The sequence below is a fragment of the Hoplias malabaricus genome, chromosome 15, assembly GCF_029633855.1.
Source record: "Hoplias malabaricus isolate fHopMal1 chromosome 15, fHopMal1.hap1, whole genome shotgun sequence".
Classification (NCBI taxonomy): domain Eukaryota; kingdom Metazoa; phylum Chordata; class Actinopteri; order Characiformes; family Erythrinidae; genus Hoplias; species Hoplias malabaricus.
Genome location: NC_089814.1, coordinates 25,990,291 through 26,011,709, shown reverse-complemented (window position 1 = coordinate 26,011,709; position 21,419 = coordinate 25,990,291). Strand labels below are relative to the sequence as shown.

Here is a 21,419-nt window from a genome sequence, read left to right as displayed (position 1 = left end):
TCAAAACTTTCTGAACTTCATTAATGGATTATAATGAAATGTAGACAAAGCTGTTAGAATAACCATTATTGGTGTTAGTCAAGGGTACCTTTGCCTTGTTTACTGCCCACCGCAGCTCCACTTGACAACCGAATACCTAAAAAAATGACAGTATCACTGATGGTAATGACCCCAAATGGTGTAAGAAATAGCACCCTTTGTGGTGCAATTCCTAATAGTCAGCGAGTGAGTCAGTGCTTTACAAGTCAGTTCATTAAGGTGCTTCGCATTTAATAAATAAATAAGAAGATTAAGTGAAAAATGTGTCGGAGAAATCTGATGTACAAAATAATGGATTTTAAAAAATAATTTATGAAGCATTAAAGAAAAACACAACGTAGATAGACATCTTTTCTTCAAGACTTTTCAGGTTTGCACAGGGAGGGACTTATTGAAATGAAGGAGAACAGCTCTTAAGTAGAGTGTTTCCACAAGTTTTGATTTTATAAGAAAACCATGAAAAAATACCATGAAAACATACCACTGACAGGCAAGAACCCATTCGTGACTAGTGTGCCTAAACTCCCAGCTCCACCATAACCTACAATCAACAAAGCCAAAGTTTTTATATAATATATATATATATATATATATATATATATATATATATATATATATATATATATATATATATATAATATATAATAATAATAATAATAATAATTATTATTATTATTATTATTATAGGCACCTTTCAAGACTCTCAAGATCACCATACATAAAAGAATTATAAGGTTCTAAAAAATGGTCACCTAATATGGTCAAGCATATCTGAACAACAATATTTGTATACATATTTGCAGATTTCCTATCATCCATGGCACTGTGGGAAAAATTTGTGACTAAAATGACCAGAAATAAAATACTCTGACTTTCTTTAATAGATAGGAATATTTCTTTCTTCTCCTGTAAATTTACTGTACTTTGCTGGATATGTGTCAGCAGTGACGATATTCTCAATATAACAGACAATACTGGGTTATGCTTATAAAATGGATTGATTATGACAGATAAATGGTTTGCATACTTTTGGCACGTTTCTGTGCTCCAGTTCCTGTTCCTGCACCTCCTGGCAGGAAACTGCTACTTCCAGGCAAAAAGCCACTTCCCATTGTCACTCCAGGTCCTCCAGGTGCACCTGGGCCTCCACCAATGCCTCCAACACTAAGGAGTCCTCCACCACCCAGACCTCCATAACCTGAAGAGGGTCCAAAAATAAATAAAAATAAAAAGCTATTTTTTATGGTCCACAGAAGCATATATATATATTGTACAAAGCAAGTCACTTTGGCTTCATTTACTTAATTTCAAATCAATATATAGTTGTTTATGGCTGTATTTGAAATGGACCCCTACGCACTATTCCCTAAATTACTCATTGTGCAATTTTATAGGGAAATTAATTCAGGATGGTATGATTGATTTCAGACAATACCTAATGCTCATTTTGCTCATTACTTTGTGAAAGAAGATTCCTGCCGCCAGTCCACTCTAACCACTGAGCCACTGAGTCAATGAATCTGCTCCTTACAGTCGTAACTAACCCACCGGGGAACCACAGCTGACGTCAAAGCAAAAAGGGGGTAAATAAATGAGAGCTCAAAGAGGCAGGAAAAGGAACAAAAAAGTAGGAGGAGAAAATAAAAAGTTTTTTTATTATTAATTTTTTTAAGGATAAGAAGAAAATGAGAAGTTAACTCAGTGGGACAAAAAGTCACAGAGAAATACTCTCCAGAATTATGGAGAGGAGAAAAAAAGTTTGTGGTGAATTTCACCCAGAGTTTAAATCACAAAAGAAGGCCAGATTACTTTATTGATAAGAATACAAAATTGTTGGTTAACAGTAAACTCAAGACACCTCACTGGGAAAGCGTAGGCAGAGCCCTTATAAAGGGTCAGCACCAGGTGCTCTCACTTGGGCTGATTACTAGGTGGCCTGGAGCATGGTCTCCCTCTGGAGGTGGGATGACCATGATGCAGGCAGTCCCTTACACCTGTGGTCCGCTTCTGACAGAGTTGTTCTCATAGTGTATAGATAGACAGACACACTTTATTTCAGATCAGAAACAAGAGTGGATTGCCTTAGCCCACTGTTGGAAACTTCAGCTTTTTCACATTTGATTTTTGGAAACTTCTGCTTCTTTCCTCCTTTGACTTTTACTCTTCATATTTGGGTTAAATTCTGTCCAATAAATATTTCTTGAAATAAATAACTACTATTTAATGTCCTTTTTTGGCTGTAATTGTGGCTAGAAATTTTGTAGATGTGGTAATGAATAACCTTTTGATGGTTTAACAGTTCCAGGTCCAACTCCTCCAGGTCCTCCACCAACTCCACCAGGTCCAACTCCAATTCCACCTGGCCCTCCACCAACTCCTCCAGGTCCAATACCAACTCCTCCTGGCCCTCCACCAACTTCTCCAGGTCCAATACCAACTCCTCCTGGCCCTCCACCAACTCCTCCAGGTCTAACTCCAACTCCTCCTGGCCCTCCATCAACTCCTCCAGTTCCAACTCCAACTCCTCCAGGCCCTCCACCAACTCCTCCAGGTCCAACTCCAACTCCTCCAGGCCCTCCACCAACTCCTCCAGGTCCTCCTCCAGTTTCACGTGGAATCCCACTAATAATGCTTGGTGTATCTCCACGTCCAGCTATCACTCCACCTCCAGACCCTGGGGTATGCATGACAACAATGTGCTGTATGTTTGGGTATTTCTAAAATAAACTAAAGTGAGCACAAGCTGGTAAACATGAGCAAAATGGACAGCAAAAAATAAATCTGGTGCAGATACAGAGATAGCCATACAGAAAAGTATACAATTGAAATGTATCATAGTGGACCTATGATATGTGGGGTCATGTTATTCCATAACCAGTATAGTCCAGTGGAATAAAACCGACAGGAAACATGGAGGGTGAACTGAAGAGGAGGCTCCACAAGCAGAATTCCTCAGAATTTGTAGGATCTGGAGAGGTTCTGTATAGAGGAATGCTCTCAGATCTCTCGCAGTGAGCTTCTCATTAAGCTTTTATGACAAGTGATGACTCAGAGCTGGGAGGCTGCACATATAAAATATTAATTTTTTTTTTAAGATTTATTTTATTTGTTTCAAAAGATTTCTTTCTTTCTAAGATTTTAGATTTTTCTTAATACTGTAAATGAAAAATCAATGTTTTTACAGCTCATTTTGCTCATGTTTTACCAGAGATGTCAATATTTGTGGAGAGCATTGGTATCTTCCCAAGCATTTAGAAACAGTGCTGTGGGGAAAATGGAATACCTGGAGGTTTCAGGGGTTTTACTCCTGGTAGAATTTCTCCAACTCCACCTGAGAAGCACCTCATACAGATTACTCAGTCATACCTCACAGATTAATCTTGATAAATCCTGGAAACTAGAAAAGTGTTCTTTACTGATGGATTCACTTGTCTGTATAATTTGTGTAGCTTTTGTGAATACTAAACTATAAAATTAGAAAAACTTAGAAAATTATAAAAAAAAAACAGTCAGGCAAATAAGTGTTAGTTATCATCCATTTGTGTCTAAAGGTATTTGTAGCATTATTAAACATTTATAAACACTGGTAAGATAGCTACACACAACTCATCACAACCATGCCAGACCATATACAGTCTTACCTCCGGCTGAACATAAATTGCATCTATTTTCTTTATAATGACAACATTTACATAAATTGTGCATATTCTTTCACACTTTATCAACTATTTTTCCTCTAAATATTTATTTTTTTGTACAAACCTATGCATATTTAAGTACATAACATCTCATTTAAATATCTAAATGTAATAAAACTTTGTTTAATGTGATAGCACTAATGAAATGACTTAGAAAATATTTTTAAATATGTTTTTAAACAATTTTGTCTGTTTAAAAATTACCCTCGTCAGCTGTAGTGTCATATATTAATTTGTCAGAATAACTTTTTTGTTTTTAATCAGAATATATATAATATGAAAAAAAGACAAAAGTAAGGTACTTTTGAGAGAAACATGAGAGTCGCATGCATTATGTTCCTTTCACCTCTAGAGGGAGCGTTAAACTTTTTCTTGAATGATCTGTAATAAATACTGATACTCACCAATGCCTGGTCCAGCTATTAAAGCACAAGGGGAGAAGAATCAATGCATGTTATCTATGCATGGGCAGAGTATGTGCATTAAATATTAATATATTTAATTATATTCATTGTAATAACTAGTTATAATGTAGCACTTTGTTGAACTTGTGTTTAGAAAATAAATCAGTCTTTGTTAATCATTCAGCCAATCAGCTATGTAGTGACTAGGACAGGCAACATATGAATGGCCATATTTAGTACAAAAATCAATGCATATAGTATTATAATAACAATTTTTATATTATAAATGTGTTATAAATGAAAAGAAAAACATTTTTACAAGTGTGTCCAAACTTTTGCCCTCAAGTATACAACAGGACAAGCACTTACCACTGGGCTGAACTACTCCAACACCAGCTACAGAAAGAGAAATGACACCATTTTAATGATCCAAAATCACCTAATGTATAATGCTTAATGTGAAAATATTTTAACATGTTTTTTTTTCTATTTCTTTCAAGATAAGGAAATCTTCTAATATATATAACTGAACAAGCTACATCTGAAGTATGTTTATTATATACTTAAAATGCCACTATAATATATACTATATTTAATCAAAAGCTTTAAAAACTGACATACTTCAGTCAATAGATTCATTAATAGAACGATTTACATTATTATTATATTTCATACTTAATATTGAAGAACATAATAAAAAAAAAAGAAAAGTCATAGGTATGTAGTTACCACTAATTATTGAGTTCAGGTTTTTCAGCTGTAGCCATGCAGCCTCCATAAACAAACACTGTGACAACAGTTTGAGGAAGTCCCCTTTGCTCTTTCAGCATGTGCGGTACCTTAGGTCAAATTTGGTGTGGAAGATATCCCGTAGACTACACATAGCCTTAACCTCTAATACACCAAACACCTTTGGGATGAACTGGAACACTAAATCCAGTATGTTGCTGCCATGGCAGCTAATGTGGCAGCAAATCTTTTGGATAATTGTATGCATCCAACTTCTTGAGAACAGTTTGGGGAAGACCTTTTTTGTTTCATCTTGACTGCAAATGGAGAAACTCTATTGTTTTTTTGTTTTTTTTGCACATATTTATTCATTTAGAGTTTGAGGCCTGCAACACGTTCCAAAAGAGGTGGGACAGGGGCAACAAAAGACTTGGAAAGTTGAGGAACGCTCAAAAATTCAAAATGAGTGAATATTTGCAAACAAACTATAATGTTTATTAATTAGAATATTTAATATATTGTCTTTGTAGTGTATTTAATTGAATATAGGTTGAAAAGGATTTGAAAATCATTGTAATTTGCTTTTATTTATTTTTTACACACCGTCCCTTCACTGGAATTGGGGTTGTATTAGTACAGCGATTCTCAAACTGTGGTAATCGTACTACTAGTTGTACCTGAAGCAGCAAATGATGGTATGCCAGGTGACCTTGTAAAATTTACTACTTAATTAAAAAATTAATTAATAACTGAAAATCTGAAACTGAAAAATGTTCATGTGTATTGTTCCACAATTTTCATAACTATGCTTAGTTTTTGTAAATGTAGCTTGTGTTTAAAAAAAAATACAACATGGGCTACAAAGAAACAGTAGTTCAGTACATCTGTAAGGGAAGGGCTAAGCAACGCTCCCCACTTCTTGTTTCCAGGGAAGGAATGCGATCTCCAAGTATTTGGCAAAAACCATGTAAAGAAAGCTCAGTTTCAGCTTCTTACGAAATGTAAGCAAAGACTAGAGACAGACGTGAGTAATTTGGATTTTATTGCAAAAGCGGCAACGTGGAAATGAGAAAGACAAACTGAGACAAACCCCACAAAATACTTATAGGCCCAGAATGACTATATCTAGAAACATTAATAGAGAGAACACTTAACTGAAGGAAAACGACGTGGCCAATATTCGCATTGTTCTCTCTTCACGTTTTTATTTCTTCCAAAATGCTTATTTCCACAAAATTCTATATGTTTTCATAAATGTATAGTTGTGTTTAAAATATTCAGTTTAGGCCTAATTATTTATATTCGCTCTATAATATTTTAGTAATTATTTTGTGTATACTTTGTGTAATGTATGCAAATTACAAATATTCAAGCAAGATATAGGATTGATAGGTGGTACTTGGAGGCTTTGATTTGTTATTTGGTGATACTTGGTCTAAAATGTTTGAGAACTAGAGTTTTAGTATATAGCTCGAGCACAAAGACCATTTATAGCAATACCTGGTCTTCCACCAGCTAAGATGGGCACTCCTGTCCCAGCCACCCTATCAAATCCATCTCCTACAACAGGTCCACCAGTAACCCCTACAGTTAAAAAAGGCACACAAGTGATCTAAAAGTAAACCAAATTTAAATTATTGTTTAATTATTGTTATTTGATTATTTAATTTTATATTGTATGAGAACTTGATGCTACCTTCACTTGGACCACCGGCGATTGAGATTCCAGATCCTTCTATTGCTCCACCTGGTTCCCCTGTATGACGAATATAAATAAATCAAGTCTTTGATATACTGTTTATTAAGGCATGTGGAGAAGATAAGACACAATACTTTTCTTACCCAGCTTAGGAGCTTTAGTAGCACCTGTAATCAAAACAATGCAATTCGACATCAATTGAGTAAAGCCATAAAAAGCCAAGTTCAACATCACATTTGACACACAATTTAAGTTTTATTAATGTATGTATATTCCTCAGGTTTGTTACTTGCCTGGGCCTTCTCTAGTACCATTAACTGTTTCTGATGTTACACCAGGCACAACAACTTAACACAAAGAGATGAGAAAAAGAATTACAACATTAATTTGTACTAATGTCCTAATATTCATGCATACTTGCTAATTTTTTCTGACATCAAGGGTATTAATAGGGAGCTTTCCTGCGCATTCCAGCAGTAATATTGTCTACTATTCAGCAAAGATTTACACACTGAGAATTTGATTGTGCCCCTTGCATTAGAAAGGTCAGCCACAGATATAAGAAGATCAGTATGGGATCCCAAATGCTGCGCCCACTCATTACAAAAGTACAGGTAGTGCTCTTGTATGGGAGTCCTCATACCTCTAGATTGTGCTGTGCATTGGACTTAAAATGAGACACATGCAGTTGCTCCAGTGTGTCTTGTTATATTGCTAATGATTTTCTAAATGGATTTATAATACACAGATCAACCATTATATTATTGTTTCTACATTCATTGTCCATTTTATCAGCTCCATTGACCATACAGGAGCACTTTGTAGATCTACAATTACCAACTGTAGTCCACCGGTTGCTCTGCATACTTCTTTTTCAGCACCGTTTCTTTCTGTTCTTCAATTTTCAGGAATCCCATAGGATCTCAACAGTGTAGGTGTGATTTAGCTGGTGGATCATTCTGAGTGCTACAGTGGTGGAAATGTGTTAGTGTATGTTGTGCAGGTACAAGTGGATCAGACACAACAGTGTTTTTGGAGTTTTTAAAACCTCAACGTCATCGCTGGACTGAAAGCAGTCCACAAACCACTGATGAATGACTAGAGGACAACCAAAAAAAATATGTGCAGTAACAGCTACTGACAGAGCTACTGTCTCTGACTTTACATCTACAAGGTTGGCCAGTGAGGAAGGTGTGTTTAATAGACTGAACACTGAGTGGAAGCCATGTTTAAAAACTCTGTGTGTCTGATCCACTCGTAACAGCACAACACACACTAATGCACCACCACATCAGCGTCATTGCAGCACTGAGAATGATCCACAACCCAAATCATAACTGCTCTGTGATGGTAATGACCCATTGACAAGCAGGGTGAAAGGGGCAAATAAAGTATGTAGAGCAACAGATGAACTACAGTCTGTAATTGTTGAACTACAAAGTGCTCCTGTATGGACTGAGGGAATCAGTAGGATTATAGAAACAAGGAGGTGGTCATAATGTTATTACTCTGTGAAAATATCAAGCATTTGTTGTTTTTTTTTCATCTGAGTTTTTTAACTTGACTGTTTTACTAAACCTTATAAATGTTTTATGAAACTAGTTTTATTATTCCTTTAAACCACCTTGAACAATAATATCATTACCTCCATCAACCCCTGTTTTAGTTCCCTGATCTGTAGATGTGGCTGGGGTGCTGCCTGGAATGACTACTGCTCCTCCTAATGTTCCTCCTGTTGTTTCCCCTAGGGTTCCTCCAGTGACACCTGGCACTCCTGGAATCAAATTGAAGACCATTGATAGACATCTATCTGGTGTGTATCAAGCTATTGTTTTTAAGCAGAAAGGAACACAAACTTACTATATTTATCTGCCTTGTTTCCTGTGGCTGGCACACCACCTGGATCACCTCCAATACCTGAAGACCATCAATCAATTCACATTATTTGATCAATATAGCAATATCTATCACTATAACTATATCAATATACTACTATAACGGCACGGTGGCTTGGTGGTTAGCACGTTGACCTCCCAGGGATTTTGGGTTCAATCCCATCTGGGTGGAATTCCCATGATCCCATGTCTACATGGGTTTCTTCCAGGGTCCCTGATTTCCTCCCACAGGTGAATTGGTTACTACGTAAAAAAAACTGTGTGAATGAATGTCTATATGTGTGTAGTCCCAAATATGGACTGGCACTGGTGAACCCCCTATTCCCAGATGCACTCCTGTATGGAGAGTCATTCCTGGTTGGGATTATGCTGTGCGTAAACCAGAGCACCCGGAGGAAATCCACATGGACACAGGGAGAACACACCAACTCCTCACAGACAGTCACCCGGAGTGGGAATCGAACCCACAACCTCCAGGCCCTTGGAGCTGTGTGACTGCGACACTACCTGCTGCGCCACCGTGTAACTATATATAAATATATATATAAATATATTTTATATAACTATATATAAAAAAATAAAATAAATAAGTAACTACTATCCATTTAAATTAACTATCAAATAAAATGCAAACATTTTCAAATGCTATGTTGTCACCTGTGCCAGTTGTAATTCCAGTCCCTTCTCCTGGTCGAACAGCACCAGGCAGTGATCCAGCTCCCCGTAACACACTTCCAAACCCACCCCCTGGTTGACCTAGTTGAAGTAGAGAATTGATACTTAATAGCCAACAACCTTTTCAACATAGATTTGAGATGTCCCATGAAAAACTTTCTTACCATACTTTGGTGGTTTAGCCCTGCCTCCATATCCTGCAGAAAAGGACATTTAGAACCCAAATTCAGTAATCTGTAAATGTATTAGTAAGTTCATTTCATCATTACTTTATGCACTAATGGGATATTTGCATGGTTCAGAATCCTACCTCCATAGCCCCCAAAACCTGTACCTGGCACACTGCCAGCTCCAGCACCAATGCCACTTCCAAAGCCCCCAGGCAAAGCTCCTAAATGAACCAAAGGCCGAAATGTAAGAATACTAGTCTGTGACCACTCTAGATAAAGATATTAACACTGATTTACTGAGAACAAAAATATAAAATTAAGGTGGTTTGTAAGAGATCCCCGCACCACCAGGTCCAGTGCTTGCTACTCCTGCAGTTCCTGTGCCAAGTATACCTCCTGCTCCTAATTGTCCCCCTGTTCTTGGTAGACCTGAACAGGAAACAATATAAACATTAAATATAAAACATTACTATTGTTTGCCATGTACTTCCTTTTGCAAGTTCGTAGGAATTGTTAATTGTTTGTGGTAGTTAAAGACAAAACAGCAAACTTGTGTAATACTGCTCCAGCAAAATACTCCAGAAATGAGTCTTCATATATTAAAGTATAGCTTTTTATAAGTATACCATGTGAAGGACAGTTGCTGTGTTCAAAAGATAAATACAATAAAATAAATATCCACAAGTAAAATAAAAATCCACAAAAATGAAGATACACATATTTCTTTGGAAAGTGACACCATTAAAACTGCTCATTTGACCCACAGGTCACAAAACAGATCTGACCCACTTTTAGCAAGGTATTGCTGTGATGGATGTGAGACAAAAGTGGTTCAAAAGCGATTCTGGTTGACATAAATTGTTTATGTGGCATTAATGTGCCAAGCAGGAACATGCTATTCGAGTGCCATCATTCTGTGTGGCAAGTGGGCAATGAAAATGGTGGATGATAGCCAAATCAGGGCCAAAATTATTTTGCTATCTGGGTAGATTTGATCATAGACTATGAGATATGAGGAAACATACCATATTTAGCAGCTTTTGATCCTGGGTCATATCCTGTGAAAACAAAATAATCAGGAGTTAGTAATAATCAGAATAATAAGTCTAATGAAATAAGATATGTACATTGGAGTATACACATCTAACGGTTCCACTAAAGTTTTTATTATGTTGGAATTACCCCCAGCAACTGGAAGCCCTCCTCTGGCTCCTTTTCCTCCAGCTACACCACCTGGTCCAAGTCCATATCCTGCCCCAGGACCAAACCCAGTACCTGGGCCATATCCACCAGCAGGCCCTGCCCCAGGTCCTAGTCCTCCTGCAGGACCTGTCCCTATTCCATATGGTCCTCCTACACCAGAAATAGGAGCACCTCCACCACGTCCTGTACATAGGATTGGCAAAATATAAGATCTCAATTTCAAGCTCAGAAACTTCTGCTGCAATACCAAAAGCAAAAAAAAAAAAAAAAAAAACAGACTTACCATATTTAAGTGTCTTTGATCCACTGGGATATGCTACATTCATGATTTGAGAAAGAAATTATGTATAACCAGTTTCAATACAGGGGCGGTAACAGCGAATCTAATTAAAATGTTAAAATCGCATGTCCATAAAATTTGGTACCTGCAGAGCCAGGTCCATAGCCACCAGCAGGTATCATTCCAGGAACAATACCACCACCAGGTACCCCTCCCGGTCCATAGCCACCAGCTGGTATCAATCCAGGAGCAATGCCACCACCAGCTACTCCTCCTGGTCCATATCCACCAGCTTGTGCTCCTCCAGCTGCAGTTCCAGCTCCTGGGGCTACTCCAGTACCAGCTCCACCAGCAGGGACTCCTGTTCCTAATCCACCACCAACAACACCTCCTAAGCCTGCAGACAATCCTGTTCCACCTGGGAGCCCTGTTTGATGCAATACAATGTACTGTGCTTGACAGAATTTTAAAGTATATTAAAGCTGACAGGAACACTTACTAGAATGTTGCTAGGTTTAATGTCCCCTTACCATATTTACGGGCTTTGGCTGCAGCATATCCTGCAATATTAAAAAAAAAAAAACCTCTGTGAAGTATGTCAGTAGTTTTTTGGAAAGTATCTAGCACATTGAACCTACTTTTTCAAAAAATTCACCTCAGAAAGGATGGTTACACAGCCTTGTTACAGACTGATTCTGCCTCTTTTCAAAAGTGCTTGTTATGCCTGAGATCTGGAAATTTTAAAGCAAGCTTTTAAAGCTATGAAAAGCAATGCTAAATGCTAAATGCTAGCATGTCCCCCTATTCAAAGATATTATGTGGCTTGTAATATGGTGCATTATCATACTAAATGTGTCTAAGGAGGGATGAACATGGTTTAGAGCAGTGTTAAAATGCCCTTTACGGCCCAGCATTAAGAAAAATGCTTGCTATGCCATCACAATCCCAATACTGACCTGTATTATAACAAGCATTTGGTTAGAAAATGACTGCAGTATTGAAACTGGATTTAATTGGCCTGGTTCTGGCTGGTGTGTTTGCATTATTCTAGTCATTTTTATATTTATATATCTGATAATGTACCAAACTTGTCTTTTCTAACTGATCAGCATATAATTTCAAGAACTAAAATAATACTTTTATTTTACAAAGTTAAATACTTAATTTAAAGCAGGCCAATATACCTCCAGGCCCAGTGCCACTGCCAGGTAGTCCTCCAGGACCAAATCCACCTCCAGGTACACTTCCAGGCATAACACCAGCTGCCCCTCCTGGTGTCAGTACACTTCCTGGTAGACCTCCTACACCACCAGGTCCACCACTAATTGTCCCACCTGGTCCAAAACTTGAACCAGGTAACCTGCTTGGAACTCCTCCCATACCTCCACCAACACCTCCTGCTAGACCTAGACAGTAGGAAAACCCAAGAATAGACTCTAGGTTAAGAAAACTACAAAAAATACAAAAAGTAAGCTCGTCAATAAATGCTATGGGCTTATGTGACTTCAGAATAATTTATTTAATATGAAAATTTGTTTCACACTATGGTATTCACACTGAATCAAAATTTCAGGAACTAAAGACATCACTTGAACAGACCCTAAACACACTACAATGGAATAACTGAAAAACTAATTAGCTGTATATTATTAATTAATTCTTTACATCAAGTTCCAGTACCAGTTACTCATCCTGTTCCAAGACACCACTGGACAGTCTCCCATCAGGAAATGCTACAGTAGGGAATGACTATAAATAATGTGTGAATCTTGCATTAAACAGTTCTGTAATGCTATTTGAAGGTCAAATTAATTTCAGGCAGAAAATAAAAATGTCAATTATTATTGATATACATAGTATATATTTTAAGATGTAAATCTGCACTGTATGGTAGGTACAGTAAGTATCACTTTCCTAAAATTAAACATTTTAAATAGATGTACACAGAACTTACCATATTTTCGAGCTTTGGCTGCAGCATATTCTGAAATATGGAGAAGATAAAGTTGTTCCTTATACAAAAATAAAGATCATCTTAGCTGCAGTTTAACAAATCAAACAACATGATCAGATTACCTCCAGGTCCAACACCAACTCCAGATCCAGGAATTGCACCTGCTCCAAACCCACCAACTCCAAGTCCTGACCCTGGAACTCCACCAGTTCCAAGACCTCCAACTCCAATTCCAGATCCAGGAAGTCCACCAGCTCCAAGCCCACCAGCTCCAAATCCAGATCCAGGAAGTTGACCAGCTCCAAGCCCACCAGCTCCAAATCCAGATCCAGGAAGTCCACCAGCTCCAAGTCCAGGAACTCCACCAGTTCCAAATCCAGACCCAGGAACTCCGCCAGCTCCAAGTCCAGGAACTCCACCAAATCCAAGTCCAGACCCTGGAAGACCACCTGTCCCAATGCCTGAGGCTAAAAGAACATTAAAAAAATTTCAATAGTCAAATTTATTTGGCTTCATACTGTTGTATGCAAATGATTGAAAATCTCTTGCATAAATTAAACATTTTCATAATATTTTCAAATTCACAGAAGTAAAGAAGATGGAAAGGGTTTTGAACAAGGCTAGGTGACTAGCCTTGAAGAAAGTGGCTAGGTGCTGCATGGTTTAATTTGTCTGTTTTGGTATGGGAAAGGATACTAGAGTTACCGCTCACAAGTTTATTTGAGGAATAGAAATGTGTGAAAGTGAGTTGTGAGATGATTGTGCCAGGTTCTAAGCATACTGTTGTATAAGCAGCAGTGCTAGTCACGAGTGGCAGTGCAGGTCATAGCTAGGAGCTCATTTGAGTTAAGGAATGTGATTGGCCAAGTGCAATGTGAAGGAGCAGGCCTTGGGTCAGGTTTTTTTTTATGGAAATTGTTTAGTAAAGCCACATCACCAGAGAGAATGTGAATGATGACTAGTATTATTTGCACAAAGGGAAAAGAGGCATGGTGCGCAACAGCAGCAGTGCAGGGAAAACAAGACCAGTCCCTTTGTTGGGAGAACCTAGAAAAGTGGAAGATTTCTTGGAATTGGCAATCTTTGTGGGCAATGGTGGCGAGTCATGTTAGATATTTGATTGGCGCAACTTACAACATCATTCCAACTCCACAAAGTCTTGGCAGTGGGTACGTGAAGACCCTAGCTGTAGATTATGTGCAGAATTTGGCATGCCAAATCATATTCTATCAGCTTGTAGCATTAGTTTGTTGCAGGGTCGGTCAGAATTGATTAGAGTGACGCACAGAAGTCTCTGAAGTCTCAGAAGTCTCTATCATTCTGGGAGACTTTAACACAGCAAATCTGCCCAAGTATAGACAGCATTTGACATGTGTCAGGAAAAGAAGGGAACACTTTGGATCATTGTTACACCACTGTTAAAAATGCCTATAGTGCCATCACACATGCAGCTCTCAGTCATTCTGACCACAGTCTCGTTCACCTCATCGCAGCATACAGGCAGAGACTCAAAAGTCTGTTGTCACAACAGCAAAGAGTTGATCCAGGGTGGACTACAGCAACAATAAACCATGGTTTTCAGCTGAACTCAAGCAACTTAGGCGGGTAAAGGAGGCAGCATTTAGGAATGGGACTTCTCTACAAAGAGACCTAGTACAAGTTGGAGAAAGGAAGAAGCAAATAAGAAATATTCAGAAAAGCTGAAAAGCCACAATGACCCAACATCAGTCTGGAAGACTGATCACAAACCACAAGATGAGAATGCCTCCCCTTCTCCTCAACGACCGCCAACTCACCAATGACCTGAATTAGTTCTACTGCAGATCTGAATGCACAAAGTACAATCTTCAGCCTCCCTCCTAATAGCCGATACCTGCCCCCCTACCTTGGCTTTTTCACCTCTGCCCTCCACTCATCTCCCCAACAACAAGCATGACTTTAAGAAGCTTTCCAGCAGTCAGAAGTTGAGAAAAGCTCCTGGGCCAGATGAAGTTTCTCCATCCACCCTAAAGCACTGCAGTGCAGTGCTAGCCCGATCTTCACCTCTTTATACAACAATCATTGGAACTTTGCTCTTTTCCAACATGTTTCAAGACTTCCACCATCATTTTGTGTACAAAGCAAACAGTTCTCTTCATGCTACATCATCTTGACAGTCCTGGAACCTACACCAGATTTCTGTTTGTGGACTTCAGCTTGGCACTGAACACCAGAGCTGCTGTAAGCCCTACTCCTCCAGCTGTCGGTGCCAGATCCCATTTGCTACTGGATCATGGACTTTCTGACAAACATAAGACAGCAGGTGCGGCTAGGAAAACACGTCTGACACTTGTTCCTTCACCTGAAGAGGTGAAGTGGCTGAGGTGTATTTTAGGTACATGGAGGACAGGGCAGGTGAGTGGTTTGCAGTGGTTCCTTATTGTGGTTGCAGGTGATATATCATGTAAAGTTCACATAGAACACGTGGCACTGAGCATGTGTTAACGGTGCCAGTGGGGCTAGGTACAGCCTTAATCACCAGGCAGGCCAATGTGTATTTATGGTTTTTGAGGGTTAAGGGAATGGTAGGGCTATAAAAACTAGCTTGTCGGTGGAGTAGATCTGGGACAGCACACTTCACTATTAAGTCTTCCAGAGGTGTCATAGGCTTAATTCAATGGAACACAGATGAGGGGAGGTGCCTACCTGATGACCCCCATGAAAAGCTAGTGATACAGTGAGTGTGTTCGTAACTTATGGGCTGGGCCCAATGAGAAGTCTTAGTTGTTAGTGGTAGCTGGTTGCTGAGCCGATCATAAACAGCAATGTTCAACAATGGATTAGCATAGGATATCTTTTCCTGTGTATAATTACAGCTGTGGATTTTGATGTATGACCATGTTTGACTGTTGGTGAGGTGTTCTATTCATGAACTGCTACTATTTCTCTTTTCCAGCTCTTGTTTTGGTGATTATAACTAAAGTGTTCCATTTTTATAACATAAATACCTCACACTTATTTACAAACTTCATTGGGCTTACATAGATTGTATCGTTGACATAGTTGTGATATATATGCAAAAGTTTTTTTTTATTAATTAACAGATTTTTGTATATAGGTATATTGTCCTTACCATATTTCCTGGCTTTGGCTCCTGCTCCTGGTAAGTGTAAAAATGGTACAACTTACTACAAAGTAAAGATAGTTTAATGAAGCAGCTTATAATTAGGAACAAATCAAATGTACCCTAAACGTACCTCCAGGATAGATTCCACTTAATCCTGGTACTATTCCAATTCCAGGAAGACCACCTGCTCCAGGCACAGCACCAACCCCAGGAATAGCCCCAGGTAAACCACCTGCTCCAGGTACAGCACCAACCCCAGGAACAGCCCCAGGTAAAGCACCTGCTCCAGGTACAGCACCAACCCCAGGAACAGCTCCAGGTAAAGAACCTGCTCCAGGTAGAGCACCAACCCCAGGAACAGCTCCAGGTAAAACACCTGCTCCAGGTACAGCACCAACCCCAGGAACAGCTCCAGGTAAACCACCTGCTCCAGACACAGCACCAAACCCAGGGATACCACCTGCTCCAGGTAAGGCACCAACCCCAGGTATGCTTCCTACTCCAAGTGTGCCACCAAGACCAGGTACACCTCCAGCTGATATTAGAAAATTAACAGATGAAAATTGTTGGAGTTTAGTGTGAGAAATTCTTTCCAGTCTTTCAAAATAAAATTCTTGACTTACCATATTTAGCAGCTTTAGCCTGAGATTTTGCTGAACCAGCTCCTGAAGATGATGTAAAGTGAAATAATTGAAATGTACTCATGAAAGGACAAAAATGACAGAGAGTGCCTGGTGTCTGTGAGTGTTGAGCTGTGGCATACAAGGTTCTTAAGCAGAGGAAGCCATCTTGAATGAATGGCAAGGTGCATGACAGAAACTATGAAGTTCATTACTTTTGTTTTTGTGTGTAGGCTTTGAGAAAAGTGACAATTTAGATGGAGATTCCAAAATACCTCCAGACTTTGGTGAAATGAGAGGGTATCCACGGAACACCCCTGGAAGCTGCTGCCCTGGAAAGCTCCCACGACCCCCTTTTAAAATAAAATAAAAAAAAAGGTTTGTTTTGATACATCAATGCTTCTTACAGGTTATATTTAATTATTATTATACTTACCATTAGCTCCAAGTGCACCCTGACCAAGCTGAGCTAAAATAGGGAAGAACAATGATCACTTGTGAATGATATACAGAGCTGGCAGACTGTGGATTCCATTGTTTAAAGAGTTCTAAACTCACATGTATGAGATCCTGTGGCTATGCCCGGCAGAACTCCCTGGCCACCAAAACCTATATGAAGAGAAATTGTCCTAAATGTTGTTAAGAGTATTACAATGAAAAATGTCTCAAATGTTAATTACATCAGCAATGTATTCACCTTGTCCAGGAACAAAACCACCCTGGTACAACCCAGGAACACCAATGCCTAATTGAATAAAACAATGAAAATGCATTTTAACAAAATCTTCCAAAAGTCTTGCAATTTAAAAACGGTGACCTGAATCTAACTGAAGCAGATACATAACCACCTGGCACAGGAGCTTTTCCAGGCTTGCCAACTTTGCGTCCTGTCCCTGCCAGTCCGGTTTGTGGCAGAACAGATCCTATATGGCCAAGAAAATCAAAAAAACAGAAGTCATTAAAAAAATGCATGTATATTTAACAAAAATGCAATAGTACAAGAGACTTATTGTATTTGAGGTATTGTATTGAGGTTACCTCCACCAGGTCCAAGTCCCACTACAGCAGGGCCAACTCCTGCTCCACCAGGGCCAACTCCTGCTCCACCAGGCACAAGTCCTGCTCCACCAGGGCCAACTCCTGCTCCACCAGGCACAAGTCCCGCTCCACCAGGGCCAAATCCTGCTACACCAGGGCCTACTCCTGCTACACCAGGCACAAGTCCCGCTCCACCAGGGCCAAATCCTGCTCCACCAGGGCCAACTCCTGCTCCACCAGGGCCTACTCCTGCTCCACCAGGCACAAGTCCTGCTCCACCAGGGCCAACTCCTGCTCCACCAGGGCCAAACCCAGCCCCACCAGGTCCAAGTCCCACTCCACCAGGGCCGATTCCTGCTGCACCTGGACCAACTCCTGCACCTACAGGACGAAACCCAGCTCCACCAAGAGTTCCTCCAGGTCCTAATTTAGATGTTTTTTAAATTTACACAATTTAATAGACTAAATATATAAAATGTTTGGATGCTACAAATTACTCACAAGCACCAAACTGTCAAATGTGTCACGTCATTCTCATACCTGTTTTTAGTGTTTTATGGCCAGGGTATGGACTCCCAGGCCCGCCAACACTACCGTAGCCTCCATAACCACCTGACCACAAGAAATAAAATTCACCCACAAAATGTAAATAAATATATTTGGATGAGATTTTGGTCAACACAGACTCATTTGATATTTTAAATTCAATTGGAGGAATCACAAATGAGCAAACATGAATGTTTATTACCCAGTGTTCTCTTAGTTGTTTTTGATCCATTGCATATTTACAGAGAAAGATCCAATCCCATTTCCTAATTTTACCATATTACTCTTATTTCTGATTGTCACCTTGCCTATTAAAACTGAGTTACAATGTGCACTGGTTAAAAATTTCCTCTACAAATGGGGCAACACTTGAAGAGTCTGATAGGTCATCAGTGGGCAGCTCTGCAAGTCTTCAGTGATATCAAAGTATTCGTACAGTGCAGCAATCTGGCTGCTGGACTTTAATTAAACTTAGGGTATCATATGCATTCAGAACTCTTCTGTGATATGATGCTGAATTTAGCATCTGATTTAGCTGATTTTTCTTCTAAACTTCCAGTTCCACCTTTAATTGCTTCACTATTTAATGTGGAAATGTAAATTTACAAGCTAACAACAGAGACATCAGCATATTACTAGTGATGTTGTTATGAAGTAAAGAGTCACAATATACTGAAACTATATTAAACTAAGATAATTCAATGGTTATCAAGAAGAAAATTATTACATTTGTGGCTTTTTATGGTTGCTTTTGCAGATGTCTTACTAGTGATTCATAAGGCATTCCTAACACTCCTTTAGGGGTGTGCCTCTGAAAAATCTCTGTTTAAAGGGCAATGAAACTCTTCGCCCCACCGATTTGGGCCAACAATGGAAGTATAGGGCTAAGTGGTTGGGCGAAGGGGTGAAAAGGGAGGGATCCTTAATTAAGGCGTACCTGTTCCTACTCCACTAGGACCAAAACCTCGGCCAGATCCTCCTGGACCAACTCCACCTGGACCAAATCCTCCTGGACCAAGTCCTCCTGAACCAACTCCGCCTGGACCAATTCCTCCTTGACCAAATCCTCCTGGACCAACACCACCTACTCCAGTTACTCCTGGACCAGTCCCTCCTGGTCTAACTCCTGTGTCAATTCCACTTGGCCAAATTCCAGTCTGACCCAAACCTCCAACAAAATAATACAAAAATAATATTGTTAAAATATATACAATATTTATTTTTATATTGACAGCACATAACAATTTTCAGGTTCAATGAACCTGTCCAGTACCAAGTCTACATAAACACCCCTTCACCACTTAAAGAATAAATAATTATATTGCATGAATATGCTTTATATACTGCTATAATATTCATTGTCTTGAACAAACATCAAGTACTGACCTGTTTTTGGAGGTTTCCCACCAACACCTAAAATCAGAAAGAGACAAAATATATTACAAAAAGAAACTGTGAAACTCTGAACAAAGAAACTGTTTTAAAACATACAATATCAGCTTTTTAAAAAGTACAGACAAATCTTTGTATTGTATTTCATTCCAAGTCTACAAGTTCAAGTCCAGTGTGCCAGAGATTAGAAACTGCTCACAAATTGTTCAAGCACAGAGTGGTCACTACAGTTTTTGGAGCAAATAACAAATATAATTCTCTCTCCTGGTATATAGAATATGAGCTCTATAAATCTAACCTCTTCCAAGACCACCAGGACCCACTCCTCCTGGACCAAGACCACCAGTACCCACTCCTCCTGGACCAAGACCACCAGTACCCACTCCTCCTGGACCAAGACCACCAGTACCCACTCCTCCTGGACCAAGGCCACCAGTACCCACTCCTACTGGACCAAGCCCACCAGGGCCTACTCCACCTACTCCAAGACCCAGACCCCTCCCTCCATATCCTGTTAAGTCAAATGTCATTAATTCATATGCATCAGTTAATTTATAGTCCAAAAAAATGTTCAGTTGTGCACTTTCTCAGGAATCTCACTTGTCAGTATTAGGCATTCTTATGCATTGGATCTTACACATTTAAAAAATCTCATATCAGTTGTTTAAATACATAATAAAATATTTCTCACCAGTCTTTGCAGGTTTACCACCTGGTCCTAACCCATAGCCAGTGCCTGGACTAATAACCCCTCCTGCACCCCCAGGTCTGAGTCCAGTGCCTCCTAGAGCACCAGTGCCAAGTCCTCCGGTGCCAACAACCTGAGCAGCATATCCTGGCCCTATAAGCAACAAGAATGTGGAGTTGATTCATAATTTGATCTGCTTTGGTGTTTTATTGTACACAGAAACATGTACATAAATTGTTATGGTTGTATCCAGCCTCACCTGTTTTAGGAGGCTTGACAACAGACCCTAATAAAAGATTTAAAAGGTTAGCAGAGATAATCAATGAAGTAATGAAGATCAATAATGATTTGATATAAAGCTCAGTTTTAAAGTTGTTAATTTAGTGAATATTAATCCATAGTTAATCAACACAGGATACTTGTATAATTAGTCTACAGTACAATAAAAAATCTACAATGCTGAGACCCAAAGCCAAACACAGGGAATTTCAGATTTCAGACAGAATGGTTTAGCTAGCCCAAGGAAGTACATCTTAGGAGAAACTAGTTCGGAGAAGGTTTTCAAATTTAAAGCTTATGAATACTTTGATCATGTTTATGGTGAAAAATTTTTTATCCTGCATATTCCTAAACATGGTCAGGCATGATGTGTAGCAGTTTGTGTTGCCTGAGATGTCTGCAGTTGGCTTCCATTGCACTAAACTGACAGGATGAGTAAACCAACATTTTCTACCCAGTGATATGACAAAACTTCCTTTTTTGTAGGTAACTTTGTAGGTAACTTCATGTAGGTAACTTTGTTTCAGTTAAGTCATCAGAATATCCCTTATTCTTCCAAATGTCTTTTAAAATTTTTTAAATTTTACCTGCTCCCAAGGGGCCAATCCCTCCTGGACCAATCCCTCCTGGACCAACGCCACCTGGACCAAATCCTCCTGGACCAAATCCACCTGGACCTACTCCTCCTGGAACAACTCCTCCTGGAACAACTCCTCCTGGACCAATGCCGCCTGGACCAAATCCTCCTGGACCAAATCCACCTAGGCCTACTCCTCCTGGACCTACTCCTCCTGGACCAACTCCTCCTGGACCAACTCCTCCTGGACCCACTCCTCCTGGACCAAAACCACCTGGACCAACTCCTCCAGGACCAGCTCCTCCAGGTCTAATTCCCCCTACACCTCCAGGGCTAATTACTCCACCAGGTCCAAATCCAACACTCCCACCATATCCTGTAATACAATGCTTTGTTTTAATAAGAACACTTGTTGATTCTTAGCTAC

General features: G+C 39.4%; 1 protein-coding gene across 1 annotated transcript in view; it reads right to left on the bottom strand.

Annotated features, from left to right (window-relative positions):
* LOC136668058 (uncharacterized PE-PGRS family protein PE_PGRS54-like) overlaps positions 1-20,862 on the bottom strand; it is a 28,626-nt gene extending 7,764 nt beyond the window's left edge. Inside the window, exons 1-36 of the mRNA XM_066645302.1 lie at positions 20,844-20,862; positions 20,396-20,422; positions 20,140-20,289; positions 19,747-19,959; positions 19,443-19,469; positions 18,994-19,224; positions 18,051-18,122; positions 17,511-17,933; positions 17,301-17,395; positions 16,014-16,348; positions 15,859-15,913; positions 12,869-13,213; positions 12,747-12,804; positions 11,977-12,198; positions 11,323-11,352; positions 10,938-11,219; positions 10,796-10,828; positions 10,492-10,695; positions 10,335-10,367; positions 9,655-9,738; positions 9,450-9,530; positions 9,304-9,336; positions 9,122-9,220; positions 8,430-8,486; positions 8,215-8,343; positions 6,863-6,916; positions 6,713-6,736; positions 6,567-6,626; positions 6,371-6,454; positions 4,511-4,537; positions 4,142-4,156; positions 3,323-3,370; positions 2,321-2,713; positions 1,067-1,237; positions 521-580; positions 89-136 (exon numbers count right to left, since the gene is read on the bottom strand). Of these exons, the coding sequence (XP_066501399.1) occupies positions 89-136; positions 521-580; positions 1,067-1,237; positions 2,321-2,713; positions 3,323-3,370; positions 4,142-4,156; positions 4,511-4,537; positions 6,371-6,454; positions 6,567-6,626; positions 6,713-6,736; positions 6,863-6,916; positions 8,215-8,343; positions 8,430-8,486; positions 9,122-9,220; positions 9,304-9,336; positions 9,450-9,530; positions 9,655-9,738; positions 10,335-10,367; positions 10,492-10,695; positions 10,796-10,828; positions 10,938-11,219; positions 11,323-11,352; positions 11,977-12,198; positions 12,747-12,804; positions 12,869-13,213; positions 15,859-15,913; positions 16,014-16,348; positions 17,301-17,395; positions 17,511-17,933; positions 18,051-18,122; positions 18,994-19,224; positions 19,443-19,469; positions 19,747-19,959; positions 20,140-20,289; positions 20,396-20,422; positions 20,844-20,862 (4,321 nt within the window). The remainder of the gene's footprint in view (positions 1-88; positions 137-520; positions 581-1,066; positions 1,238-2,320; positions 2,714-3,322; positions 3,371-4,141; positions 4,157-4,510; positions 4,538-6,370; positions 6,455-6,566; positions 6,627-6,712; positions 6,737-6,862; positions 6,917-8,214; positions 8,344-8,429; positions 8,487-9,121; positions 9,221-9,303; positions 9,337-9,449; positions 9,531-9,654; positions 9,739-10,334; positions 10,368-10,491; positions 10,696-10,795; positions 10,829-10,937; positions 11,220-11,322; positions 11,353-11,976; positions 12,199-12,746; positions 12,805-12,868; positions 13,214-15,858; positions 15,914-16,013; positions 16,349-17,300; positions 17,396-17,510; positions 17,934-18,050; positions 18,123-18,993; positions 19,225-19,442; positions 19,470-19,746; positions 19,960-20,139; positions 20,290-20,395; positions 20,423-20,843) is intronic.
* Between the last annotated feature and the right edge of the window lie 557 nt (positions 20,863-21,419).